This window comes from Ictalurus furcatus, chromosome 6 (genome assembly GCF_023375685.1).
Source record: "Ictalurus furcatus strain D&B chromosome 6, Billie_1.0, whole genome shotgun sequence".
Lineage (NCBI taxonomy): Eukaryota > Metazoa > Chordata > Actinopteri > Siluriformes > Ictaluridae > Ictalurus > Ictalurus furcatus.
This window is the reverse complement of record NC_071260.1, coordinates 17,741,150-17,765,263: the sequence shown is the minus strand read 5'-3', so window position 1 is coordinate 17,765,263 and position 24,114 is coordinate 17,741,150. Positions and strand designations below refer to the sequence as shown.

The 24,114-nt window shown below is 39.3% G+C and overlaps 2 protein-coding genes across 8 annotated transcripts in view; both read left to right on the top strand.

Annotated features, from left to right (window-relative positions):
* Nucleotides 1-398: 398 nt before the first annotated feature.
* On the top strand, nt 399-12,018 carry efhc2 (EF-hand domain (C-terminal) containing 2). 5 transcript variants are annotated; one of them, XR_008386124.1, is made up of 17 exons: nt 399-526; nt 2,349-2,537; nt 2,639-2,789; nt 2,866-3,089; nt 3,177-3,428; nt 4,325-4,432; nt 4,639-4,777; nt 5,222-5,387; nt 5,730-5,872; nt 6,988-7,184; nt 7,346-7,479; nt 7,774-7,968; nt 8,618-8,710; nt 8,801-8,903; nt 9,967-10,441; nt 11,036-11,163; nt 11,241-11,435. XR_008386124.1 is itself a non-coding variant. In XM_053626820.1 (15 exons), the coding sequence occupies exons 1-15, from the start codon at nt 485-487 to the stop codon at nt 11,800-11,802; spliced, it is 2,247 nt and encodes a 748-aa protein (XP_053482795.1). In that variant the 5' UTR covers nt 399-484; the 3' UTR covers nt 11,803-12,018. The 5 variants fall into 5 exon arrangements, 3 of the variants coding, with proteins under 3 accessions (XP_053482795.1, XP_053482796.1, XP_053482797.1); XR_008386123.1 differs by having other exon boundaries at nt 9,967-11,163; XM_053626820.1 differs by lacking the exons at nt 9,967-10,441; nt 11,036-11,163; nt 11,241-11,435 and adding an exon at nt 11,692-12,018.
* Nucleotides 12,019-18,322: 6,304 nt separating this feature from the next.
* ndp (norrin cystine knot growth factor NDP) overlaps nt 18,323-24,114 on the top strand; it is a 10,870-nt gene continuing 5,078 nt past the window's right edge. The window contains exons 1-3 of one of the 3 annotated variants that reach the window (XM_053626818.1): nt 18,323-18,475; nt 20,364-20,438; nt 22,449-22,837. In XM_053626818.1, coding sequence (XP_053482793.1) covers nt 22,646-22,837 — 192 coding nt within the window. In that variant the 5' untranslated portion in view covers nt 18,323-18,475; nt 20,364-20,438; nt 22,449-22,645. Of the gene's footprint in view, nt 18,476-20,275; nt 20,439-22,448; nt 22,838-24,114 lie in introns of all 3 variants that reach the window. The other 2 variants (XM_053626819.1, XM_053626817.1) reach the window with 2 other exon arrangements.

Here is a 24,114-nt window from a genome sequence, read left to right as displayed (position 1 = left end):
TAGAAAAAAAAAAAAGACCTGATATGATTGATCTTGATTTAATTTTTTACATCACAAAAACCTGCCATTTTAACAGGGGTGTGCAAACTTAATTTCCACTGTATGCACTTTGAGGAAATCTCAGACAATAAATAAATTCCTACCTATGATTAATATACATCTCTCTCATGTTGCAATGAGAAGGGTTTGGATTGGAAAGAAAGAGTCAAATACCGCTAAAATAATAATAATAATAATAATAATAATAATGACGACAATGTGCTGTATGTAAATAATGTGCATAGTCCCTGCATAAAATAGCCTACATATACCGACTGAATAAATGTGTACGCTACACAGACAGCGCTGATGAAGGTCCGTGAGCACGTGATCTGTGTCTCCTAGCAACTGAAGTTGCAAACTTAGCGTCGCTATAGGAACGTGAGTAGTTAACAAACCGCTAGTGTTCAGCAGTTTTCTGCGGACTTTTATCATCCCATTTAAAATGGCTTTACCGGTGTTCCCTGGACATTCGCTCAACAAAAATGTGAGTTTAAACACAACATCTGTTTACATTTTAAATGAAAATTAATTACAATAAGCTGTACCTCAAATCAAGACAGGTTTAACTCTCCTATTATTTTAGCCAGCTGGTCTGTATTGCTAGTATTGGTTGGATTTTACAAGGGGAATGTTATATGTCTTTTTTATTCTCACCTTACCTTATCTATCTATCTATCTATATCTATATGTCTATATATATATATATATATATATATATATATATATATATATATATATATATATATATATATATATATATATTATATATACATACATACATACATATACATATATATATATATATATATATATATATATATGTATGTATATATATATATGTGTATATATATATATATATATATATATATATATATATATATATATATATATATAGACATATATATAATATACAAAAGGTATATATATAATATATAACATCAGAAGCCGACCAGGCCAAAATAATAAACAAAATTTCCCTCTAGAAACTAACTATCCTACAAGAAAACAAAAAACACTTTCTTTCCTCACTCCCAAGCTAACCCAAAACCAGGAGAAAAACCAGTCAACATACGCCGACTTCCTACTAACCACTAATGCCAGTGCACTATTTCCAAAGGTGACTATTAGTGTGTGAGTTAACAAAAATATATAAGTGTACCACTCGAAGGGGCAGAGCATATAAACAAAGTTAATAACCGGCAGGAGGACACACACACGCAAAATCAACATATACAAAGTAACTGCAATGATCTGCCACGGGATGGAGACTCACGAGGCTTAAGTACACCTCCGGAAACGTGCAGCCAAACAATCCTATCGCACTAGGCCGGAGCAGGCGTGGTGATCATCCAGTGGCAAACCGGAACGTGACGCATAAAGTGGGCAAGGCCTAGAGAAGGGGGCGGAGACAAAATACACCAATCCTACTACCGACATACTAGACACGGATGGCACATAGAGCAAGCAGAAATACAATGGAGAGCGTAACAACACTTCATAGAGTTTCATAAGTGGCCTATTACGTAATATGTTACTTTCTTAAATTATATACATGGGCGGCTGGGGTTCAGGCGGTAGAGCGGGTTGTCCACTAATCGTAGGGTTGGCGGTTCGATTCCCGGCCCACATGACTCCACATGCCGAAGTGTCCTTGGGCAAGACACTGACCCAAGTTGCTCCTGATGGCAAGTTAGCGCCTGGCATGGCAGCTGTGCTACCATTGGTGTGTGTGTGAATGGGTGAATGAGACACAGTGTGAAGCGCTTTGGATAAAAGCGCTGTATAAGTGCGCCATTTACAAACATCGTTTGTAACATTTAATTTAAGTTGGAAAAGTCATGTATGGAAATCTGAAATGTTGTTATTCTTGTTTTTTTTCTTCTGCCCCAATAATGCAGAAGTCATAAAATAAACATCTAATACAATAAAACTGTATGAGAACATTTATGGTGCCTCATAGGATTTTTGCACAGTACTGTGTATCATAATTATACACACTATATGGCCAAAGGTTTGTGGACACCTGACCAATAAATCCATGTGTATTTCTTCTCCAAACTGTTGCCACGAAGTTGGAAGTATACATACACAGTTGTATAGGATGTCTTTGTTGCTGTAGCATTACAGTTTCCCTTCAGTGGAACTAAGGGGTCCAGTCCTGTTCCAGCCTGATAATACCCCTGTGCACAAAACCGTTCTTACTGTTAAAATTACAAAGGCGTGTTTAGCCCAGTCTAACCTATTGCAAATTGTATTGTATGAAAACCCTGCTTAAAAGTCTTTCAATAACCTGATCTCTTCTTTAGCTGGGAAAAGAAAAGTTTCACAAGTCTCAGCATTTTGATTACTTCAATGGCATGCCATTGATGGTGGGAGCAGAGAAGCCTGGCATTGGAGGAGAACTGCTCTTGGGCCAAAGAGCACGACCTAAATACTCAGTGTTTCCCAAAGGAGAAGGCAGTGAGGCCCCCTCCTGGGTAGCATTTGACAAGCAGGTTTGAAAATAAAAGAAAACCAGTTTTATCATTTTACCAAAAAAAGTGTGTGATATATATAAATATGCAAATACTATTCAGACATCCTCCTGTTGCTTTAGGCTCTTTGCTTCAATGCATATTTCCAAGAAGCTGTTACTCAGAGCAGAGAGGAAACTTATAGGATTCGACAATGTAAGATTTATTTCTACTTGGAAGATGACACCATACAGGTTGTGGAGCCAGAGCTAAAAAACAGTGGCATTCCACAAGGTAACTCCTTCAAATGACAAATCATTGACAATTTTGAGTAATCCACTTGTAATTAAGCTGTCCTCTTTCCATGCAGGAACACTTATCCGTCGCCATCGCATTCCTCTCCCACCTCCTGATGATGACCAGTTTTACAATTTGCACCATTTTAATATCAACCAGGAGATGGTTTTATACTCCAGGACCTTTATGATAACAGACTGCGATCCTTTCACACACAACTTCCTGAGGAAAATGGGTGTGCGTCTCAACGCCCTTGGTGCAACACCGACAGACCCTTATACAAAACTTCGTCAGGAGGTAAGCATGTGGCTGTCTCTAAACTGGTCGCTTCTTGAAATGGAATATCAGTAGTGTGTACTAAGACAGTGTCCTTTACTTTCACAGCTGGAGGACAGCATGAAGCCACTGCGCCCGTATGAGCGGCAGGATACCTTAAAGCAGTTCCTCGACCATGACCGCAATGTTCTGCGTTTTTATTGCTACTGGGATGATACCCAAAGCATGTTTGGAGACCCCAGAGAACTGATCCTGCACTACTTCTTGGCAGATGACACCATAGAAATACTAGAAGTCAGATATCCAAACTCTGGCCGAGATACTACTCCTACATTTTTACACAGGAGCAAGCTTCCAAAGGTGTGTGGCCAGATCTCATATGTTATGATTTAGTAGTGAAAAATCATAATTGTATTTTTTGCATGTATTCGCAGCCATGTTCGGTACCTTCTGTATCACACGAGAAGTGTTGCTTTTTTTCACCATTATGAAATGCTACCACTTATATTGAGGTGAACATTTTTACAGAATGGGTATTAGCAGAGACACTGTTGTACCATCGACTTTTTTCTGTTCAACGAAAAGCTTAAAATCCTGCACAGACACAGGGCTGCTTGTTGCCAGTAGTCTACTGTTCTAGTCCAATAGTGATGGAACTGTTGGAGTACCGTGACTTATATGCTGACACACTCATCTAAATTCCATCATTACTGGAAGAGAACAATGCACTATTGGCATTCAAGCCTCTGTTATTTCTGTTATTAGACTACAGACATACAAGCCACTGTGCTGTAACTTCCATCATTACTGGAACAAAAAGCAAGACAAAGCACTCCAGCCACCTCTCCTCTCTTTGTCTCGTCTTCTGCTTGGATGAGCTTATCCATCACCTATGCCTTGCACTCATCTTGACTGACAAGGCTGACACAGCATCAGACTCCCCAAAGCATTTTTTTTTCTCTCTCTCTGCTCTCGAAATCCATTTTGAAAAGAAAAAAAAAAACGTTGGACACGGAAACGTTGGATGGAGCGTTATTATATTAGTATCAGTTTGTCCTTAACTTATCCTGTCATGCTGTCTGGAAGTCTGAAATTCTACTACTTTTCTATTGCTCTAAATGTCAACGGAAAGGTTTGTGCAAATCCCCCTGGTGTGAAAATAATAGCCTTTTTACGATATATTTTAATTATCTGACATCTTCAGCCAATATTTCGAAAATGTACTGCAGTTATTTTCGCTTGTTTTTCCTGAACAGCATGCTCCTACTCCCAAACGCCTGCCTGGAGAAATAACAGACCGTACTGTCCTCAATGTATTTGGGCCAGTGGGACATGGGGGTCGCTACATTTTGGACAGCCTCAAAGTAAGTTATAAATGAGTCATAAAAAATGTCACTAGTGTGTAAACTATTCTAAATACACTTAGATTACATCTATCATGGTTTTAGTTCTTAATGCTCTCATTTCTCAAGTACCATCATAGCATGTTTATTCGTTAGCTAGCTGTAAATTTAGAAAAGGCAGATTAAACTGAGATTAAACTGTTAATTGTATATGTGTATGGTTTCAGACTGGTGCTATACATGAGGAGTTCTACAAAGATTGTGACCTGACCATAGGAGGGGTCATTAACGTCTGGGGCCGGAGAGTGATGATTTGTGACTGCGATAACTTCACCAAAGAGTATTATCGTTCCAAATACGGCATCGGTAAGTTCAAGTCACAGTGCTGTGGAAAACATCCAAAACGTAATCAGTAACAGTTCAAGTGTAAAGTAAAACTAGGAGTGTTCAAGGCTCAGCCTGTGTTTGGGAACTGACTACATCTGGTCAAGTGTGTTTTATGTGAGTGTGACCACATGATGTCAGTGTTGAGTTCAGACGTCAGTGTTGTTCAATTGTGATGAAAAGAAATTTTGCTTGTCTCCATTACACCTCACAGCTTAGCTATGGTACTTTTAGTTTTCTTTTACTGATGATGTTTTTCATTAATCTAATGATGTATGGGTGAAAATGAAAACCGATTTCCATCCTGCTGAGACTGCTCAAACGGCAGATGAGTAATGTAGAGAGGCCACCATGAGCGGAAGTGCACTCTGTATTAGCACATCATGTGTGTGTGAGTGAGTGTGTGTGTGTGTGTGTTCCTTTTAGAGGACTTCACTCCTGTGGAGTATAAGGCCCCACCACCAGCTAAAGCAGCTGTCCAGGTCCCTCCTTACACTGGCTTTGGATCGGAGGAGGACTCCATTCGCTCCTGCCAGGGGCTCCTGCCCAAACCCCCTCAGAAAGACTTCAGGAAGCTAATGGAAAAAGACAGGTAACCACATGCTTTCTGGAGTAAGTTCCCTCAGGACAAGCTGAACACTTCATTCCAGCTTTTAACAGTATGAATATTAAAAGTAATCAACACACCAACATCTCCCTGAGCATTTGAATGATCTGAATTGGGGTTAAGTTCCCTGTCTGTTCTACTTGTCCTTTTCCATTCTGGATGTGTGCAGTAATGGATGGAAGACAAGGCTGGTCTCTAGTCTGTACTGCCATTAAGCATTTAGGCATTGGTACAAGATTAGTATTTGATTATTCTATTTCAGCTTTAGTATATATATTGGTTGTTGGTAATATAAGTCAAAATGTTATATTGTATTACTTCTGACAGGCAGGGCCTGGTGAGCCATGTACTGAGATTTGTGGGCAAGATGCTGACAGACAACCCTACTGACATGGACCGCACATTCATCATCTCCTTCTACCTCAGTGATGACACTATATCAGTGTTTGAACCCACTCAGAGGAACTTGGGTATGCCCCCATCTTCCCCATCTTATTGTCACTCATTGCTTTTTCAAATTTCTCAACGGTTCAGTCTTTTTTTAAGTTAAAAAAACATTGTTTTATTAAATGAATGCTTACAATGCCACTATACATATACTGTATGTATTAATTATGTCTGATCATATTACAAGCAAGCAGTGTAATAAAATATAATGCAATAATACATCCATCTATACCGATTATCCTACTGGGCCGCAGGGAACCTGGAGCCTATCCCATGGAGCATCAGCAGGGTAGACTGCAGGGTAGACCCTGGACGGGTGCCAATCCATCACAGGGCACAATCACATTCACACACCCATTCATACACTACGGACACTTTGGACATGCCAATCAGCCTACCATACATGTCTTGGGACTGGGGAAGGAAAGTGGAGTACCCAGAGGAAACCCCTGCAGCACAGAGAGGACATGCAAACTCCACACACACAGGGCAGTGGCGGGAATCGAATCCCCAACCCTGGAGGTGTGAGGTGGACATGCTAACCACTAAGCCAGTGTGTGCCCTGCAATAATACATATCGCACCCAGTGGTTATAACAAACTTCATATCAATTTGGTCAGCAAAAACTATTTCAGACTGTTTATATAGGCTGTGCAATTATTGGATCTTTAATCATTTGTGATAATTGTGGGATTGTTTGAGAAGGCAGCAATGGAAGTAAGGTCATGCGGAGCAGTCTGATCTAACAATCAGACTTTTTTAACAATATAAACACAACCATTGATCCTAAATCTTTATAGTCGACTTGCCTAAATTGTTATTGGTATTCCATCAGTACTGATATTCTTGACTGTTCTGTATATACTGTACATTAATTTATATATTTAATTCAGCAATGGTTTTATTTCTGTAAGATACTTTGAAATTGAAGTACAATTCATCATTTTTTTTTGTATACAAAAATGTGTTGTACTGCCAACACATACCTGCGATTAAATACATTTAAAGGAAACACTACCCATTTGAAAATTTTTTAAAAAAAAATATATATTGCACTTTGAATGAAACCCTTCAGTTGTTAAATTCCTAATGCAGTTACAGAATAAACTGATACAAATATGCACATATTATACTGAAGGAGTTATTGGAGGTAAATTCCTGGAGAGAAGCCGTGTGAAGAAGCCAGGACAGGAGCTCTTTAAGAGTGAGATGTCTGAGTACTACAAAGCTCAGGACTTGTACGTGGGAGCCAGACTCAGTATAAACAACCAGCCTTTCCAGTTAGTCGATGCTGATGAGTATGCTTTCAAATATATGGAACAGCATGCAGAAGAGGTAATGTACATTCAGCACTCATTCATATTCAGTCTTAGTTTAAATCCTTTACTTGTATTGTCTTATGGTTAGTCTTATCCCTCATATAGTACTTTGCAGATGGAAAATATGCTTTAATTACTGTTATTCACAGATGTGCTTTGGTTATTATTCTTGTATAGTTCCCTAGGGCCAACGCTGGCACCATTTTGAGCAAGTTAAAGTCAATTCCTGAAGAGAAGCAAAAAGAAATCAAACGGTTCCTGGCATTAAGTGACTCAAGCAACACTGGCTTCATTCCTTATGAGTCTTTCAGGTAAGGAGCTAAACTCAGAATATGTATTGAATAAGCACATGAACATTATCATTTTTCCCATTTAGCTGACATGATCACATAAAGCACCTAGGCAAGTATGCAGGGAATTCACATTTCCAAAACAGCAGAAAGAAACTCTCACACTCTCCTGTCCAATCCTGCTTACTTCACAGACTGCATGTGTCCGTATTTTCACTAATCCATACAAGTGAAAACACTGCATATTCTCCATGCATGTCTCGTCAGACACTGCTCCATGTGATTGAGCAGCTGAGTGCCTGTGTGTCCCTACAGGTCTCTGTTGGCAGATATGGACGGTCAGCTGTCGGAGCATGAGATTATGATGCTAGGCCGTATCTACTCGGTGAGAGAGCAGCCTGAGCTGGACGTGGGTCTCATGCTGGCCATCGCTCAGTCGCACCTGAAGAAGAAACAGTTTGAGAGTTTCTCAGACATGCTGCGAGCTTTCACACACGAGGACAGAGACAGGTATAACAGGAGCTATGTTACACGTCTCTGCATTTTACATCCACAACCAGGAGATGGAGCATGGCCCTTGGTCAATTCGCAGTTTGTTATGAACTCGGTTCTAATTCATGCTTCGCTCAAACTTGACCACAAACTATTCTTTTTCACCCCACATCATGAGTAAATAATCGATATAATCACAAGAGTGTGTAAATGTTGTAGGGTGTTGCACGAATGCATATTTTCATATAGAAATAAGCATGTCTGTGCATTTCATGAAAGACATGGTCACCCAGGCACTGAGGTTTAACCCAAACACCAAGCCTGAGGAAGAGCAGCGTCAGTCTGCAGACCCCGCGGCTCCACAATCAGGAGCTGTGATTAGTTCCAGTGGTACAAGTGAAGCATTGGAACCAGATGATTTCCACAGACTTGAGCTGTGTAGCAAATAGATGACTGGCAACAACAATGTATTAATTTGTATGTGTCTTTTTGGAAAACCCAGTTATTTACAAAAAATTTAATGTCTAATGAGTAAAAAAGTTACGATTGTCTGTCTCTGGATATTTCTGATCCCGGCGTTACTGGAAAAGCAACTGTAGTCTCACACCCAACCTAGGTATCTTTACCAATCTTTTTCCCCCCAAATCTTCTCTTTGTTATCTTGAAGAAGTGGGCATTTATCCACCAGAGAAGCTAGGATCATCTGCAAAGCCTTCCAATTGCCACTGGACGATGACCTTTTGAGAGCCCTTCTGCACAAGTAAGTAGTTTCTTTTTTTTTTTGTAAGTTTTATTTCCACATCTTTATTCTGAAAGATGTCACATTTCTTGTCCTCATGTTGACATTCAGATTTGAGAATGAGTCTGGGAAGGTGGACTATCACGCTTTCCTGTCAGGGATCAACTGGAGAGAGAATGCCTACATACCACTTCCACCAGATGCTGTTATGAAAGTGAGTTAACACCAGTTAATACAGCTGAAGGAACTGGAGAAGGTGAAGTTTCAATGACTTGTTAGACATGACTTGTTAGAAAAGGTTTTGAGCCAATGCACTGTGTTCCCTTGAAGCTTTGTCTGCCATCATTAGCAGACACAGCCTCACACACTCACAAGTGAGAGTGTGTTTGGAAATGAGGGCCAGGTGGCAAAGTTCCAGTCTCTGGCTCTCAACCTACCACAGAGGCACCTCTAAGCCTCACCTCATTCAAATCAGCCTTGAGAAAAATCCAGTCAAGTCTTTTTATTGCAGCCCTTTAATTTAGCGCGCTGTGCGCATAACGGTCTAAGCAGAACCATCTGCCTCTGCTTTCATAAAAAGGGGGAATTTAGGTGTTTTCACCAGTAGATGGGGCTTTTGATTATTCTGTGTTTCTGTGATTATTGTGTGTATCTTTGATCAGAAAGAAGACAGGTACTTTAGAGCAGTGTTTCTCAAAGTTGGTATCTACAACCCCAATTCCAAAAAAGTTGGGATAGTATGGAAAAATGCAAAAAACCAAACAAAAAGAGTAATTAGAAAATTCAATTCACCCTGTACTATATGGAAAACATATTATTTGATGTTTTACTTTGTGAATTGAATTTATCTTTGAAAATCTACACTCATTTAAAATCTGATGACTGCAACACACTCCAAAAAAGTTAGGACAGTTACCACTGTGTAACATCACCTTTTCTTTTAATAACACTTATTAAGCATTTGGACACCAAAGACACCAGTTGTTTAAGTTTAGCAAGCTGAATTTTCCCCCATTCATCCATTATGCATTTCTTCAGCTGTGCAACTGTACCGGCCCTTTGTTGCCTTATTTTGCACTTCATAATGTGCCACAGATTCTCAATCGGAGACAGGTCAGGACTGCAGGCAGGCCATGCTAACACCCGCACTCTCTGCTTACACAACCATGCGCTTGTTATCCGGGCAGAATGTGGTTTGGCATGATCCTGCTCTGGATGGCAGCATATGTTGCTCCAAAATGTGTACATATCTTTCTGCATTAATGCTTCCCTCACAGATGTGCCAGTTACCCATGCCAAGGGCAGTGACACACCCCCATACCATGACAGACTCTGGCTTTTGGACCTGATGCTGATAACAGCTTGGATGGTCCTTTTCCTCTGTGGCCCGGAGAACACGACGGCTGTTTTGTCCAAAAACTATTTGAAATGTTGACTTGTCGGACCACAAAACACGATTCCACTGTGCTACTGTCCATCTTAGATGAGACAGAGCACAGAGAAGTCGGCGGTTGAGAAGCAGAGAAGTTGAGAAGCCCAGAGAAGACGGCGGCGCTTCTGGACAGTGTTGATGTATGGCTTCTGCTCTCCGTAGTAAAGCCTTAACTTGCATCTGTGGATGCAGCGGTGAATGGTGTTGCTGACAAAGGTTTACCAAAGTATTCCCGAGCCATGTCAGGATATCCATTACAGACTCATGATGGTTTTTAAGACAGTGACGTCTGAGGGATCGGAGATCACGCGCATTCAGAGGTAGTTTTTGGCCTTGCCCATTAAGCACCAAGATTTGACTGGAATCCTTGAATCTTTTAATTATATTGTGCAAGGTGTAGAAGGTGAAATGCCCAAAATCCTACCGATTTGTGTTTGGGGAATGTTGTTCTCAAAATGTTGGCTTATTCGCTGACGCATCTGTTGGCAGATTGGTGAGCCTCACTCCATCCTTGCTCTTGAAAGACTAGGCCTTTTTTGGAGGCTCCTTATATACTATGATTAGACTATTGCCTCACCTGTTTCACATCACCTTCTTATTTCAACTTGTCACATCGCTATTAGTACTAAATTGCCCTTGTCCCAACTTTTTTGGAACGTGCGTCATACATCAATTTCAAAAGAAACGTTTATCTTTAAAAAAAAAAAAACAACAACAAAAAAAAACTATGCAGTTGATTAGGTAAAACATCAAATACTTTGTCTTTATATGTTTTTTGTTTAAATACAAGTCAAAGTACATTTACAAATTACTTCCTCTTTGTTTTTATCAGCATTTTCCATACTGTCCCATCTTTTTCGGAACTGGGGTTTTATGAAACATAGCCAAAGGGACCTGATTATTATTTTATTTAGTTTTTACAGCTGTTAAAAATAAATCTGTACTGAGAGGGCCCATGGATTGATTTATAGAAAAAACAACAACTTTAAGAACCCCTGCTTTAGAGTTCTGACTGTAGCAGTGTGTTATGGTACACAGGCAGGTGAGTGGCTTTGCTTTGCATGTTGTTGCTTTGCATTACTTGCTAACAGCCTTCTGATGGTCAATGTCATTTTGCAGCCATTTTCTCTTACACTGCCTAAGCCTACACTAGAAGGCCACACACTAGTGGAATACTCTGCCTTTATCAAGGAGCTTTCTGGATACGTAGAAGAGGAGTGACGTCATCTTTGGCATCATGTCATTGCTGCAGTACATTATTAAATGGAAATTTACCCAGAGCTTTTTAATAAACTTCATTTCATTTAACTGCCATTCTGCGTGGTGGTCAGGCTTACCTTGCCACTACAATCTGCAATTTCTTCTTAGTATTAATGAATCTTAGATCTTAGGGTTTTTCTGCTGATGCTTTATCTATTATCTTTATCTTTATCTATTGACAGGAAGCCTCATAACACATGTGACCAATTATGACCAATTAAAAAGTATATTAATGGAAAAAACAGATGTTATGTCAACACAAGCCTCTGTATATTTGCACTATTTACATTTGTCCTGCTATTATTTGCAGTTTGAAATAGACTGGAAGGGCAAAGCTGTAGGTCCTGCAGTAAAAACCATCAACTACTCTCTGTTACTGGAGGATGTCTTTTGCAATGTTCACACCAATGTTATCAGCTGAGAGGCATGGAGATGTCCTTTCTCCAACAGACACCAACATGAACAATGAGAACATGGTGGGACATATGTTAATGAAAGAAAGGTTAAATGAAAGGTATACCCCTATCATATCAACTTCATGCAATATGTTTGTATGTGTTTTTTTATGTGTAGGTGTACCTTATACACAAACAAATTAAGGGTAAAAACTAATTAATAAAGTGTTGAGACACCATAAGCCACATTGAGAACTGTTTCATTGTGCCTAGGCACAGATTCTACATGTATCTGGAGGAGTGAACATCATTCTTCCCAAAGATATATGGGGTTTTTATGGTGGTGGTACAGAGTACTGTCTAACACATCACTGTGAGGTGCATCACAAAGTGTTTTATCCCCCTTGTACCACAGCAATTTGTCAATGCTAACAATTTTTTTTATTATTATTAAAGAATGCCACATCATTTACCAGTTTATAGTTATATTATTTGTTGTGGAACATCTGAGAAACAAGTTCCTATCAGTTGTTACAACCACTATAAACAAAATGCATCTTGTCATGTTACTGAGAAACCACAAAGACCTCCATCCTGAAGACTTTCCTGTGCTGGTAAACATAAAGTTACAGCTTTTCCGTTGACTGTTACACTGACACTGGATACTCGTTCTCAAAGAAAACGTCACCATATCAAGAACTATGCACATTTTAAAAATCTGTTTATGAGGAGCTTCTGTCATACAAGACCCTATGTAGGTTACTCTAGAAACATTAACACTATATATATATATATATATATATATATATGTGTGTGTGTGTGTGTGTGTGTGTGTGTGTGTGTGTGTGTGTGTGTATATATAATTTTTTTTAATGACTGAAAATTTGTCTTTACTGTGTAACCTTTTGATCTTTTGTTATATATATATATATATATATATATATATATATATATATATATATATATATATATATATATATTTGTAAAATATAGGTGTGCAACAATTATTGGCTCCCCTATGATTTATATGAGAAAAATATATTTGAAGTATATTCCCATTGATATTTTACATCTTTTTAGTACACCTGGGTGACTAGGAACAGGAAATTGTTCAACCATGACTTCCTGTTTCACATGGGTAGAAATATGAGGTAACACATAGGCCAAATTTGCTTAGTCATTCATTACAATGGGTAAGACCAGGGAATATAGCTGTGATGTGCAACAAAAGGTTGTTGAGCTTCACAAAATGGGAAGTGGCTATAAGAAAATAGCATTGAAAATGGCCATTTCCACCATCAGGGCAATAATTAAGAAGTTCCAGTCAGTTGGAAATGTTATGAATCGACCTGGAATTGGATGTGTGTTTATATTGTCTCAATGCACTGTGAAGAGGACGGTTCGAGTGGCTAAAACATCTCCAAGGATCCCAGCTGGAGAATTGCAGAACTTAGTTGCATCTTGCGGTCAGAAAGTCTCCAAAACTACAATCCGAAGTCACCTACAACACCTACATTGGAAGGGTTTCAAGAAAAAAGCCTCTACTCTCATCCAAAAACAAACTCAAGCATGTTCAGTTTGCCAGACACTACTGGAACTTCAAATAAGTCTTGTTCTATGGTCAGATGAAACCAAAATAGAGCTTTTTGGCAATAAACACCAGAGGTGGTTTTAGTACATAGAGAGGTAACCATATGGAAAAGTACCTCATGCCCACGGTTAAATATGTTGGTGGCTCTTTAATGTTTTGGGGCTGTTTTTCTGCCAGAGGACCTGGACATTTTGTTAGGATACATAGCATCATAGACTCAAATATGACATAAAATATCAACAAATATTAAGTGAAAACCTGACTGCCTCTGGTAGAAAGCTTAAAATGGGCCGTGGTTGGATCTTCCAGCAGGACAATGATCAAAAACATACATCAAAATCAACAGAAAAATGGTTTACTGACCACAAAATCAAGGTCCTGCCATGGCCATCCCAGTCCCCTGACTTGAAACCCATAGAAAACCTGTGGGGTGAACTGAAGAGGAGAGTCCACCAGCGTGAACCTCGAAATTTGAAGGATCTGGAGAGATTCTGTATGGACGAATGGTTTCAGATCCCTTTGTCATGTATTCTCCAACCTCATCAGGCATTATAGGAGAAGACTCTGAGCTGTTATCTTAAAAAAGTGAGGTAGCACAAAGTATGAACTAAAAGGGTGCCAATAATTGTTGCACACCTATATATAACAAAGATTCTTTTAGAGTATTTTTGTATACTATGCTAAATTTGAACTATATCTGTTATATGAATATAAATATGAATAAGAATGAGGTCAGACATATACCAAAATGTAATGTAATGTGATTGTTAGCATTCTTATGGGGAAAACCCAAGAGCTCATTTGATGGTTTTTTTTATTTGTATTTTTATTTTTTTATTTTAAAAAATATTCTTCTTCATTGGTTGGGCACACATTTCTATAAGTATGTTAAGCATGGTTATCCGTCAGAAATATGTAATATGTTTTGTAAACCAAAGCATGTTTTTATATATGGACTTGCAGACCCTGGTGGCTGATGCAGAACATAAAAATACTGCTGAAGTCAGAGCCCTAGTAATCAAGGCTTGATCCTCGGATGAATCAGGATGAGTAAATGATCTCATGCCAGCATGATTGACTCTTCGTCCCGAGCCGCCACACTTACTAAGATACTGGATTCTGATGTCATCTGCTTTGTGGTCTACAGTACAAAGGCCTACTAGTGCCCACTGCATATTTAACCCAATGTGCTTTCTAAAATGGGAGTATGAGGACACTGTGAGACATTGTGCTTCTTCTGGACAGTACATGGGCATCAGATAAACATAATAATGAACATAATAATACCTCTTATTCATCTGTAGATGGAATTTTCTTCAGTGACTACAATAGTCACACTCACTGATGAGTGTATGTTTACTGGATGAAAATTTCATCCTTAAATCTATTCATTTCCTATTACTTGATCCTAGGAAAGATCAATTTAGAGTTCCTGAGTATCAACTGATTTAACTGGAATGACTGTAAGTTCTGTGTATGATAGGCATTTCATTTTGGGTGTGATAGCTACTGGGCTCTGTAAGGATTTTAGTGTTGCCTGGTCCTGGTTTAATGGTTGCTTAGTTCAGTGTCTTGAGGTTCTCAAAAGTTTCCAAAGAGGAAAACATCATAAATATGTATGAACCCCAATGAAAATGGACAGGGTTTATGTATATTTCTGATGGATAACCATGCTTAACATACTTATAGAAATGTGTGCCCAACCAATGAAGAAGAATATTTTTTAAAATAAAAAAATAAAAAATACAAATAAAAAAAACATCAAATGAGCTCTTGGGTTTTCCCCATAAGAATGCTAACAATCTCACATATGTCTTCTAATAATAAAAAAAGATTCAAACATTATTTCAAGATGTGTATCCTTGCCTTTGCTGATTATTTCTCTGTCTGCTTTCATCAATTTAAGGAGTAAAGTAATATGTGCCCATGGTCACAAACATTTATCATAACATTTCTGCTTTTTACATTTTGACCTAATGGTTTTACAGTCAGTAAAAATCCAAAATAGTTTTTTATCCCTTCTTTAAAATGGTAGATGCAATGAGTTTATTGAAAACATAGTATACTGAAGGTCAGTTTGCTCCAGATAAATATGTCTGAAGAGTTTCAGTTGTTAATCCCTTCAACAATTAGAGGTTCAATGGAAAATTACATTTGATTATAAAGATCTGTAATGAATCTCTTGTTAGTACTGACCACAGAACTATGCAGTACTAGCATGTAGTATGTGATTGCCTCTTTAGTTTGGACAGAGAGATACTGATGAAGATATGGGGAACAGGCTGTGTTCACTCCACTGGCACAGAATTCAAATTTCCAGCACAAGCCTTTCGTTCTTTTTATTGTACTGGTATAATTGAGTTCACTTTGCCCATACTGATTCAAAACAAGAATGAATATTTTCTGAGTATACTTCACTTTAAATACACCGTATGCCTGTTCTCCTTGCCTGTCTCTATTCATACCTGGTACAGTCATCAGTAAGTTGTCTTTGGCTATGTGCAGTTTGAACATTATTTTAGATGGTAAAATGAAAAAATGTTATTCTATACAGGCTGTAAATTAGAGCTGCGAGACTATTTTCATGCAGGTCAGCTCTCCCAGTGGAGGTCAATTTTGGAAAGCGGCAAGACTGTTTTTCTGAATTCACCTTGTGGATATAAATCACCCAGAATTATGAGACCTCTCCTTTTTTTACATGTAGCTTGAAATGAGACTTGAAATCGACCTCTCTGAAAAAAAAAAAGACTGAAATGTGTCTCAAATCTATCAGTGTTAATTTCCCCCTGTCATTCTTCACTTGGATAACAGGCTATGCAACACCTCAAAGGCAGTCTTCTGTTGTGGCTTTAGGGGAACATGAAAGATGTCTTCAGCTGATGGAAAGGAAGGTGCACATGGACACTCTTTCATCAAAGGGGAAAGCGATGGGTCTGGGACAAGACATATGACTAAACGCTCTTAGAACTCGACATTGTCACCCACCTGAGTGACCCTTTATTCTCTCTCTTTGTCTCTTTCATTCGTAAATCGCTGACTATGTGTTAGGGTCATGGGGAAAAATGATGTGACGTTTACATGTTCTGGGGCAGTGTATTGAGCAGCACAGTTGAAGAGTTTTTAAATACATGGAGGAGGAAAACACGAGAGAGACTCCACTTAAGAAAGTCAACTTTGTGAGAAAATCTCTGCCAAGGCCATTTTACAGTTATGCTGACTGAATGAGTGAGCTGTTGAAATGATATGTCAACTCCAACATTTAACTACTATTCATAAAAGCAGACAATGTCTTAGCAAAACCAGAGTATCAGTTACTTGAAGTCCCTTTGACAGTTCGTTTAATGAATATCCTACACATTTAATGGGCCAATCAGACCAGACACTCAGACAAGTACTGAGTCAAAGTACCTTGTACAGACATAATGTTTTGAGAAATAGGAGCAGTTCTGTAATTGTATGGTCTAAATGGAGAGTGTTGGTAGTGTCTTTGTGCTGCTGGATTGTAAATAGTCCTGTCAGAGGGCGAGGAGATGGAAGGTGAGAGATAAATGTGACTTCCAAAGAAGCTTTGCAAGTTTCATAAACTTTTGACCCCTGAAGCCCTACTTAGTTATGTTAGCTTTCCCTTAATTTCCCCTGAGGGTTGAAGTTTTTTAACTAGTTTATGAACACATGTTTTTCTAGCTTGTAATATATAGCAGTTTTCCACCCTTACATAGCTGAATGAAAACAGATAAAACAATGCCTGAAATGGGAAGAATTTGATTATCAGATATTTTTTTGCCGTGCAGAGTCTTAGCTCTCTCTTGGATTGAGTCCACACCTCAATTTGAAGATTACTAACTCCCCCTCTGGTGCCAGTATTTGCGGTAATTTAATACATCTCATTCTTCCCTCAACTTCTGCCATTTTAAATTGCTAAAATTATTCGCATTTTAAACAATTGAAAACATGTTTAAAAAAAAAAAACTCCATCGAATGCTTTCTATGTCTCAAAGGTAAAATTACAATTATTCCTTTTTTGTGTGAATTTAATTCCAAGTCTGTCTTGTCTTTATCCTTCATGTGATTCAAATAAAGACATTTTAAAGACCGCTATTGGCTGGAGCGTCTTTCCCATTTAAACTGAGTGACTATATTAAATTTTACTGACCTGTGAGATTTGCTTGAATTATATTTTAAATAAACTTCTATTAAATAGTTTGATTACAGTAGAATAATAATAATTAAGTCATTTGCTTTCCATATAAATGTGGAGAACAGAACAAATGCATTATTGATAATACATGAATATGTATTAGTGTTTCTTCAGTGTTTGTCAAATGTTGGTTATGTCTTTTCTTGTTACACATTGTTTTATGCACATTTTTATAGATTTGATGTCACGGCCCTTGTGTGTGCTTTAAATAATATTGCCCTTTAAGCCACGTGATTATACCCTTGTTTCAACCTAACCTGGACATATTATGGACTATGTAAATTTCTGAAGCACCTCCCCAACCCAATGGTGACCCTATTGTTTATCAGAGACTACAGTTACTGCAATTAGTATGCTTTTGGACCAGTTGTTTTTAAATAAACTAATTCTGCTAACAGTTTTATAACCCCAAGCTCGTAAAAGAGGGCCAGGCTGTTGCTCACCTTTGATTCTGCCACCATTCCATGGCTGGAATCCCCATTTGCTTTGTGAGAGCATACCGGTGTGTCAGCTGTGTGGATGTGTCGCTGAAGTGATATATGACTGCCTTGTCACGTTCCACATCTATCACACTGAGATGTGCATCATCTGTCCTTTCCCCTTTCTTACTGATTCTTCTATAAAAATGAGGGGTGTTAATGTCAGAGGAGGGAGGGGGAGCAGTGAGCGGGAGGGAGGGAGGGAGGGAGGGAAAGAGGGAGTCAAGAGCTCACACACGATCGGTGTGCGTGAGAGGGAGAGAGAGAGAGGGAGAGAGAGAGAGAGTGAGTGAGTGAGTGAGTGAGTGAGTGGGGAGAGGAGAGAGAAGAAGGAGGTTTAAAAGCAATTGTTATTGAAGCATTTCTACTTCAGTCCAGGGAGGTACAGCTGGGGTTGGATAACTGGAGAGCTGAGAGGAACTGGAGAGAAGGTAAGCTCACCCTGATTCTTAAGGTGACCCAGGACTCCACAGAGCCACTTTGCATGAGCTGTCTTTAGTCTTTAGTCACTATGTTGCCATCTAGCTGATCAGCTGATTTTGACAAATGTTCAGAATGGTTCTGAGCTTGTTGCAAAAAAATGTTTTTTTTTACTCATTACCTGAAGAAGTATTATTAACACAATACCACCTCCAAAGCCTTGTTTTTCTTTGTGGGTTTTCTCAAGTCACCTTTATTAGCCCTCCATATTTGCAGCAGAGACAAGGTAATTATGCAGTGTGTGAGTCATGAGTGAGATGAGTTGGTTGGAGGCACGGAGCCTGGGGCAGGTTGTTGGTATGTGCATCTGATGAGAGACGCAATGTGTTCTGTGGTAGGTTGACTGCTGAGATGAGCTATTGCTTCTACACAGACAGATACTGAGAATTCATGGCTGAGGCTTTCGGGAGAAAATTGTGTATAGTCTTCATTTTTATAGAGATAGATGTGAGGCATCACATGATTTCGCTTACACGATTTCAAACAACCCACCACCCCTGGGTGTGAGTGTGTGTGTGGTGTCAGGTTGCTCATTATCATTTTCATTGTGTTTTCGGGTGTTCTAGTCTTCTGTGTGTGATGTTTAAATATGAATGCCAAATTAAAGATGCGTAAGATGTGCAACAGGATGTCATAATGTAGTTCCTAATTGCTGATCAGGTCCCTTGAGACACCTATTACCAAGACCTTTCGTATTTCATTGTCTCAATCTGACATGCTCTATTCTAAGAAGCCTAAATTGTAACACTAACGTCAGCTTAGCATGGGCTTACAGGATCTACTGCCATTGGTCAATGACTGCTCTCAAATCTACACTGTTTGTCTTATCTTCATCATGGGGGATATATTTAGTGTGAGGCTTAGCTGTGGTATACAGGAGGCATGGGTTGGTGGTATTAGAGTGTAGTGCCCCTGCTTGGGCCTGGCATGTTGCGTGGGTGCAGATGGGTGCAGAGAGGAGGAGGGGTGCTAGGGTTATGCGGTCTTGTAGGAATCTGCCCTTTGGTTTATTAAAAGCGGCCCAGACAATAGGGCAAACAAGCACCAAACAATGACATAAGCCATGAGTGTAAGAGGAGGTGAGTTTTTTTTACTTTACAAGCAGTACTGTAATAGATAGTTTGCCTAGATGTAGTTTTGATAACAGGGAAAGCATGAAAATCATTCCAGTATTTCAACTGTATTGCATGCATAGCTGCTCTAGTCAGATCAACAAACCAATTGCAAACAGTTATGATCCAGAAATAAAAGGACTTTTTCCAGGATCATGGGATTCACTTAGAGGCTGGAGGCAACTAAAGAAGTTACCTGGTAAATCTGCTCTGGACTGAATAAATTGCTTCTCTGAGGCAATACTGTGCCAACCATAGCAAATAATGTGAGTTCTGCCTGATCCGCCCTTTCTCATACCCAAAGGCACATTTCAGTCTGAAAATCCTCTTCAAATTGACAGAGTCTGTGCTTTAGCTTATGTGAGGCAGAGAGCTGCGATGAGAGACAGGACAACTTACACCAATAACAAGAGACTGTCTGAAATCCCTCAAGTTCCTTCAAAGTGTGTGTGGGTGCGTCCGTGCGTACGTGTGTGCATATATGTGTGTGTATGGATGGGTAGGTGGGTGGGTGAGTTAGTGGGTCAAAAACCATTTTATCACATGTGATGTACCCAAACTCAGAAAGCATTCACCCAAAAGAAATGAACTGTGGTTTTGACTGGTGAGGCACGGCCTGTGGCTGCTTTTGAATGTCAGGAATTTCACAGTTCTAATGGCGTAGACGCTGAGGCCCCTCACTAAGCCTGTGATACCTTGATCAAAAAGCACCATATCCTGTTTTCAGAGGACAGCACACAGGGGACAGTTCAGACCAGAGGACTGCTGCGTGGCATCAGCCCTGGACTGCAATCCTGGAGAGGTAGAGAAAAATCTCTGACTCATTTTAGCCTGAAAGCACTACACAACACTTATGAAATGTCTTCCTCACTTTGGGCCTTGTTTTTTTAAAAATGTTTATTACTTTTCTTCTCGTAAAATAAAATATGCTGATTTGGTTCAAACAATAATTAGCAGATGTTTTGAGTAAAAGTAACAGCTCCGGGATGTAAAACATTGAAAATAACGGATTCCTTTGGGCTTTCAGTTGAAGTATAACTTGTAAATGTGAATTGACTGTTGTTCTAGTGAAATGTACTGTCAACAAGGCCATTAGCCTGATCAATTGGGGAAATAATATTTGGGTTGAGCTTTTTCATTGGTTCCAACAGCACCTCTCTCCTCCAGAAATCTCCATGATGAAATGAGTTTATTTATTCACAGAGTTCTTGGCTCAGGCCACATTTCTAATGTGAATACTAATTGCAGGAAACATTTCAGTGCAGTATGAGTAAAACTGCATTGTTGCCAAACTGAAATCAAACAACACATGTCCAACAAATGAAACTCCATCTCTGATATCCATAATTACGTTCCCATAAAAGATATTAGCAAACACCAGACTGGGAAATAGTTGAGATTGGAGAGACAAGGGCAACACTGGGCTTGAAACAATGCATATTGTTGTTTCAGATGAAGGATATCACAAATTCCCACTGCCAATTGTATACACACTGGGTTCTGTCAATCGGTGGATGTGAGCAGGTACGGATGCTTCTATACCTAGCTGCCTACTTGCTGCATGGATAGGGTGATGAGGGAATGCGTCCCCCCATCCACAATCTTTCCTACTCAGAACACTCCGAATCTCCAGACGTAACTGCTGTTGCTCATGACTACAAGCTGTTGTTCATGACTAATGACCATGAGATCCTTCTCTTGCTCTTTAGCCACCTTGTGTCTTCACCATATTGCTCAGATTGATTATTACATGCATGTAGCATGGCAAGTATGGGCAGTAGGATGACTATAGCCATTATATCAGGTTATATTAAACTAGTGATAGAGAGTGTAACCTGTATCTGTGTCTAATTTGAGTGTAACCTGTACCTGCCTCTCAGTTAAGAACAGACTTATGATGTCTGCTTGTGTAAACCCTGCAACACAAGCTCTCTGGTGCAGTTAAACATTTCAGAGAGTATTTATTTTAACAGGCAAATTGATTCTGAAATTTCTCACACATGGAATGTTAAAGTTAAATGATTCTGTACAGAAAGAAAAACACAAGGGTACTTTTTTTTAATGAACTTGAAATGTTTGTGATTTTAGAACAAATGATGGTCTCAACAAAATATTCGGACTTAAATGAAGGAAAATGAGACAGAACAAGTTTTGACAAAATGCAGACTATTATTTATTTTTTTTATGAATGATAATTTCCTCTCCATGAAAAGGCTTGCCCAAGTTTAAGGTTCTGGTCCTTTCAGGCATAAAAGAACCTACTTGCTTTTCTACCAAACACTGCACAAGGTTAATGAGCAGTTATGGCTAGATGAATTTAACCACCACACAAGGCATTTTCGTTAGAGGAATACCATTGTCAAGAGGTCAATAAAGTGCACAGACCACGAATTTACGCAAGGTAAATATATTAATATATAGTTAACTTGTCTTGAGAGAACATATTTTGACAGCTATTTTTTTCCAATGAAAAATTCATTCTTAGGGAAATTATTCACCACAGTCTATTTATTAATGGATTAAGTTTCTCCTTGGTGTAATAAAATCAGATTTTTGTCTGTTGGGATTGTTAGAATAACAACAGGGTGGGCTGCCAGCATGCCTTATACAGCAGTCCACTCATTCCTGGCTGGATACACAATAGCAGCCACCTTGATAAAATTGAAGCAGTGCACTTTTTTTTTCTAGATTTTTTTTTGTAATTGACAAGCTGCCCAATGCCCTCAAACCACATACATATAACAGGCATAACCTTACATTATATACTCTTCCTTTCACCCTGGCCTAAATCTACTTCTTTCCTTCCTCACAGAAAGAAACACACAGACAGAGCTAAAGGAGATGGCAGTGCATAAAGACCAAATCCACCACACACTCCGATTTACCAATGTGCCAACAGAACTCAGGGAAAGAGCTGTGAAGTTTCCTCTGTAAGTGAAGAGGCTCCATCTCTGTTCATTTTGTTGCTGGGAAATTTCCTCACCTTTGCATTGGTGTCAAGGTGCCAATATGAGGAACACAAGCACATTTAGCCAGCCAGGGATTGTGCTTCTGCTGGTCACATGTCCTCTGCTGAGCGTTCTGCATGGAGTTACCTGTAAGGCTGAGAGTGGACACCTTGGGGACTCTGATCCTGACAGGTGTATGAGACACCATTTTGTGGAGACCATCACACATCCCATCTACAAGTGCAACTCCAAGGTGTGTTACGAGCTGCATATCAGTATATATTCTCTGCCATCTAATTTGTGTCACTATGTATGACTTTATGAATCCCTCTAGAAATATTCACAGGCATTACTTATTATTTCAGTATTTTGTTCAGGCCTGTGGTCTTGTGCACTTTCCTGCCGATGTTTTGTTGCTATTAGCATCCAACTGAGATCAATAGCAGGTTAACATACAGTCCCATGTTGCTTATTGAGTTCCAGTAATGGCTCAGGTCAGACCTTGCTGTAAGGTAATACACTCTACATCCATGTGTTCCTGCTAACAAGATGTTGACGGAAATACAGTAAGTAAAAGGGCTTTCTATCAACCCTTAGCGTCTCAACCTAAATCAGATAGCATGGTCTACATGGTCTTTTTTCATGATCTCTACCTTGGTTACATTGACACCTTGGCAGGAAACAGTGAACACAGACAGCCTGTGAGTCCCATGGTCTAGCCAGGAATAAGTCCTCACAGGGTGCATAAAATGTCTATGCAGTGGCCCAGTTCCAGAGCTCTGCATAGAACTGTGGCTGAATCACCACTTTTGCCTTCCAACCTATAGCAAGCTGCAGCCTTACACCCCAGATTTAGTGTGAGCCAAATGAGGAGACTCTGATTCACCTGACTCAGACCTTGGATGGACAAATTTCGGATTTAGCGTGTCAGATGTGTACTCCACTAGCAAGTCCAACTGGGACCTGTCAGCAAAGAGGGAAGATTCATGAAGGCAGAATTTTTCCGTCTTCCTATAAACTGATGCAGAGCTTTCAGGAGCCTATAATATCACTAAAGAATTTCATCCCATTCCTTGGGTGACATTCATGATGAGCTTTCATATCAGTTCCAATTACAAAACAAAGCACAATGAGCAAAAATGACATGCAACGCACTGAGAACAGATAGACATCCGTGCTAGATTAGGAATGACTTCTTCACATACTCATGCATCCAGGCAGGGCACCAAGTCCTGAGGGACCATTTGAGATTTGTGTTGTAACTAATCGTGACAGATTGGGTTGTAGCAGCTTTCACTTATCCTTAATATAACTGGTTATTGGTCTCAGAGGACTTATTGTGGAATGATGGTGAAGACTGGGTTTACAGCTAGATCAGGTACCAGACATTTACAGTCCTACAAAAGGTTTATGATTTGACATCCAGGATCACAGGCACACTGTTGTACCAAATTACAAATTACAAATCAAGCTTGTCTTAGTAACAGCTTTAAAGAAGCCTATTACTCACTTCATGAGCTATGAGGATGG

Excerpts from the sequence above, each read along its gene's own strand:
- efhc2 (XM_053626820.1), top strand. The coding sequence starts at position 485 with ATGGCTTTACCGGTGTTCCCTGGACATTCGCTCAACAAAAAT. Across the intron at positions 4,433-4,638 it reads ACATTTTGGACAGCCTCAAA|ACTGGTGCTATACATGAGGA; the intron begins GTAAGTTATAAA and ends GTATGGTTTCAG. Across the intron at positions 7,480-7,773 it reads ATTCCTTATGAGTCTTTCAG|GTCTCTGTTGGCAGATATGG; the intron begins GTAAGGAGCTAA and ends GTGTCCCTACAG.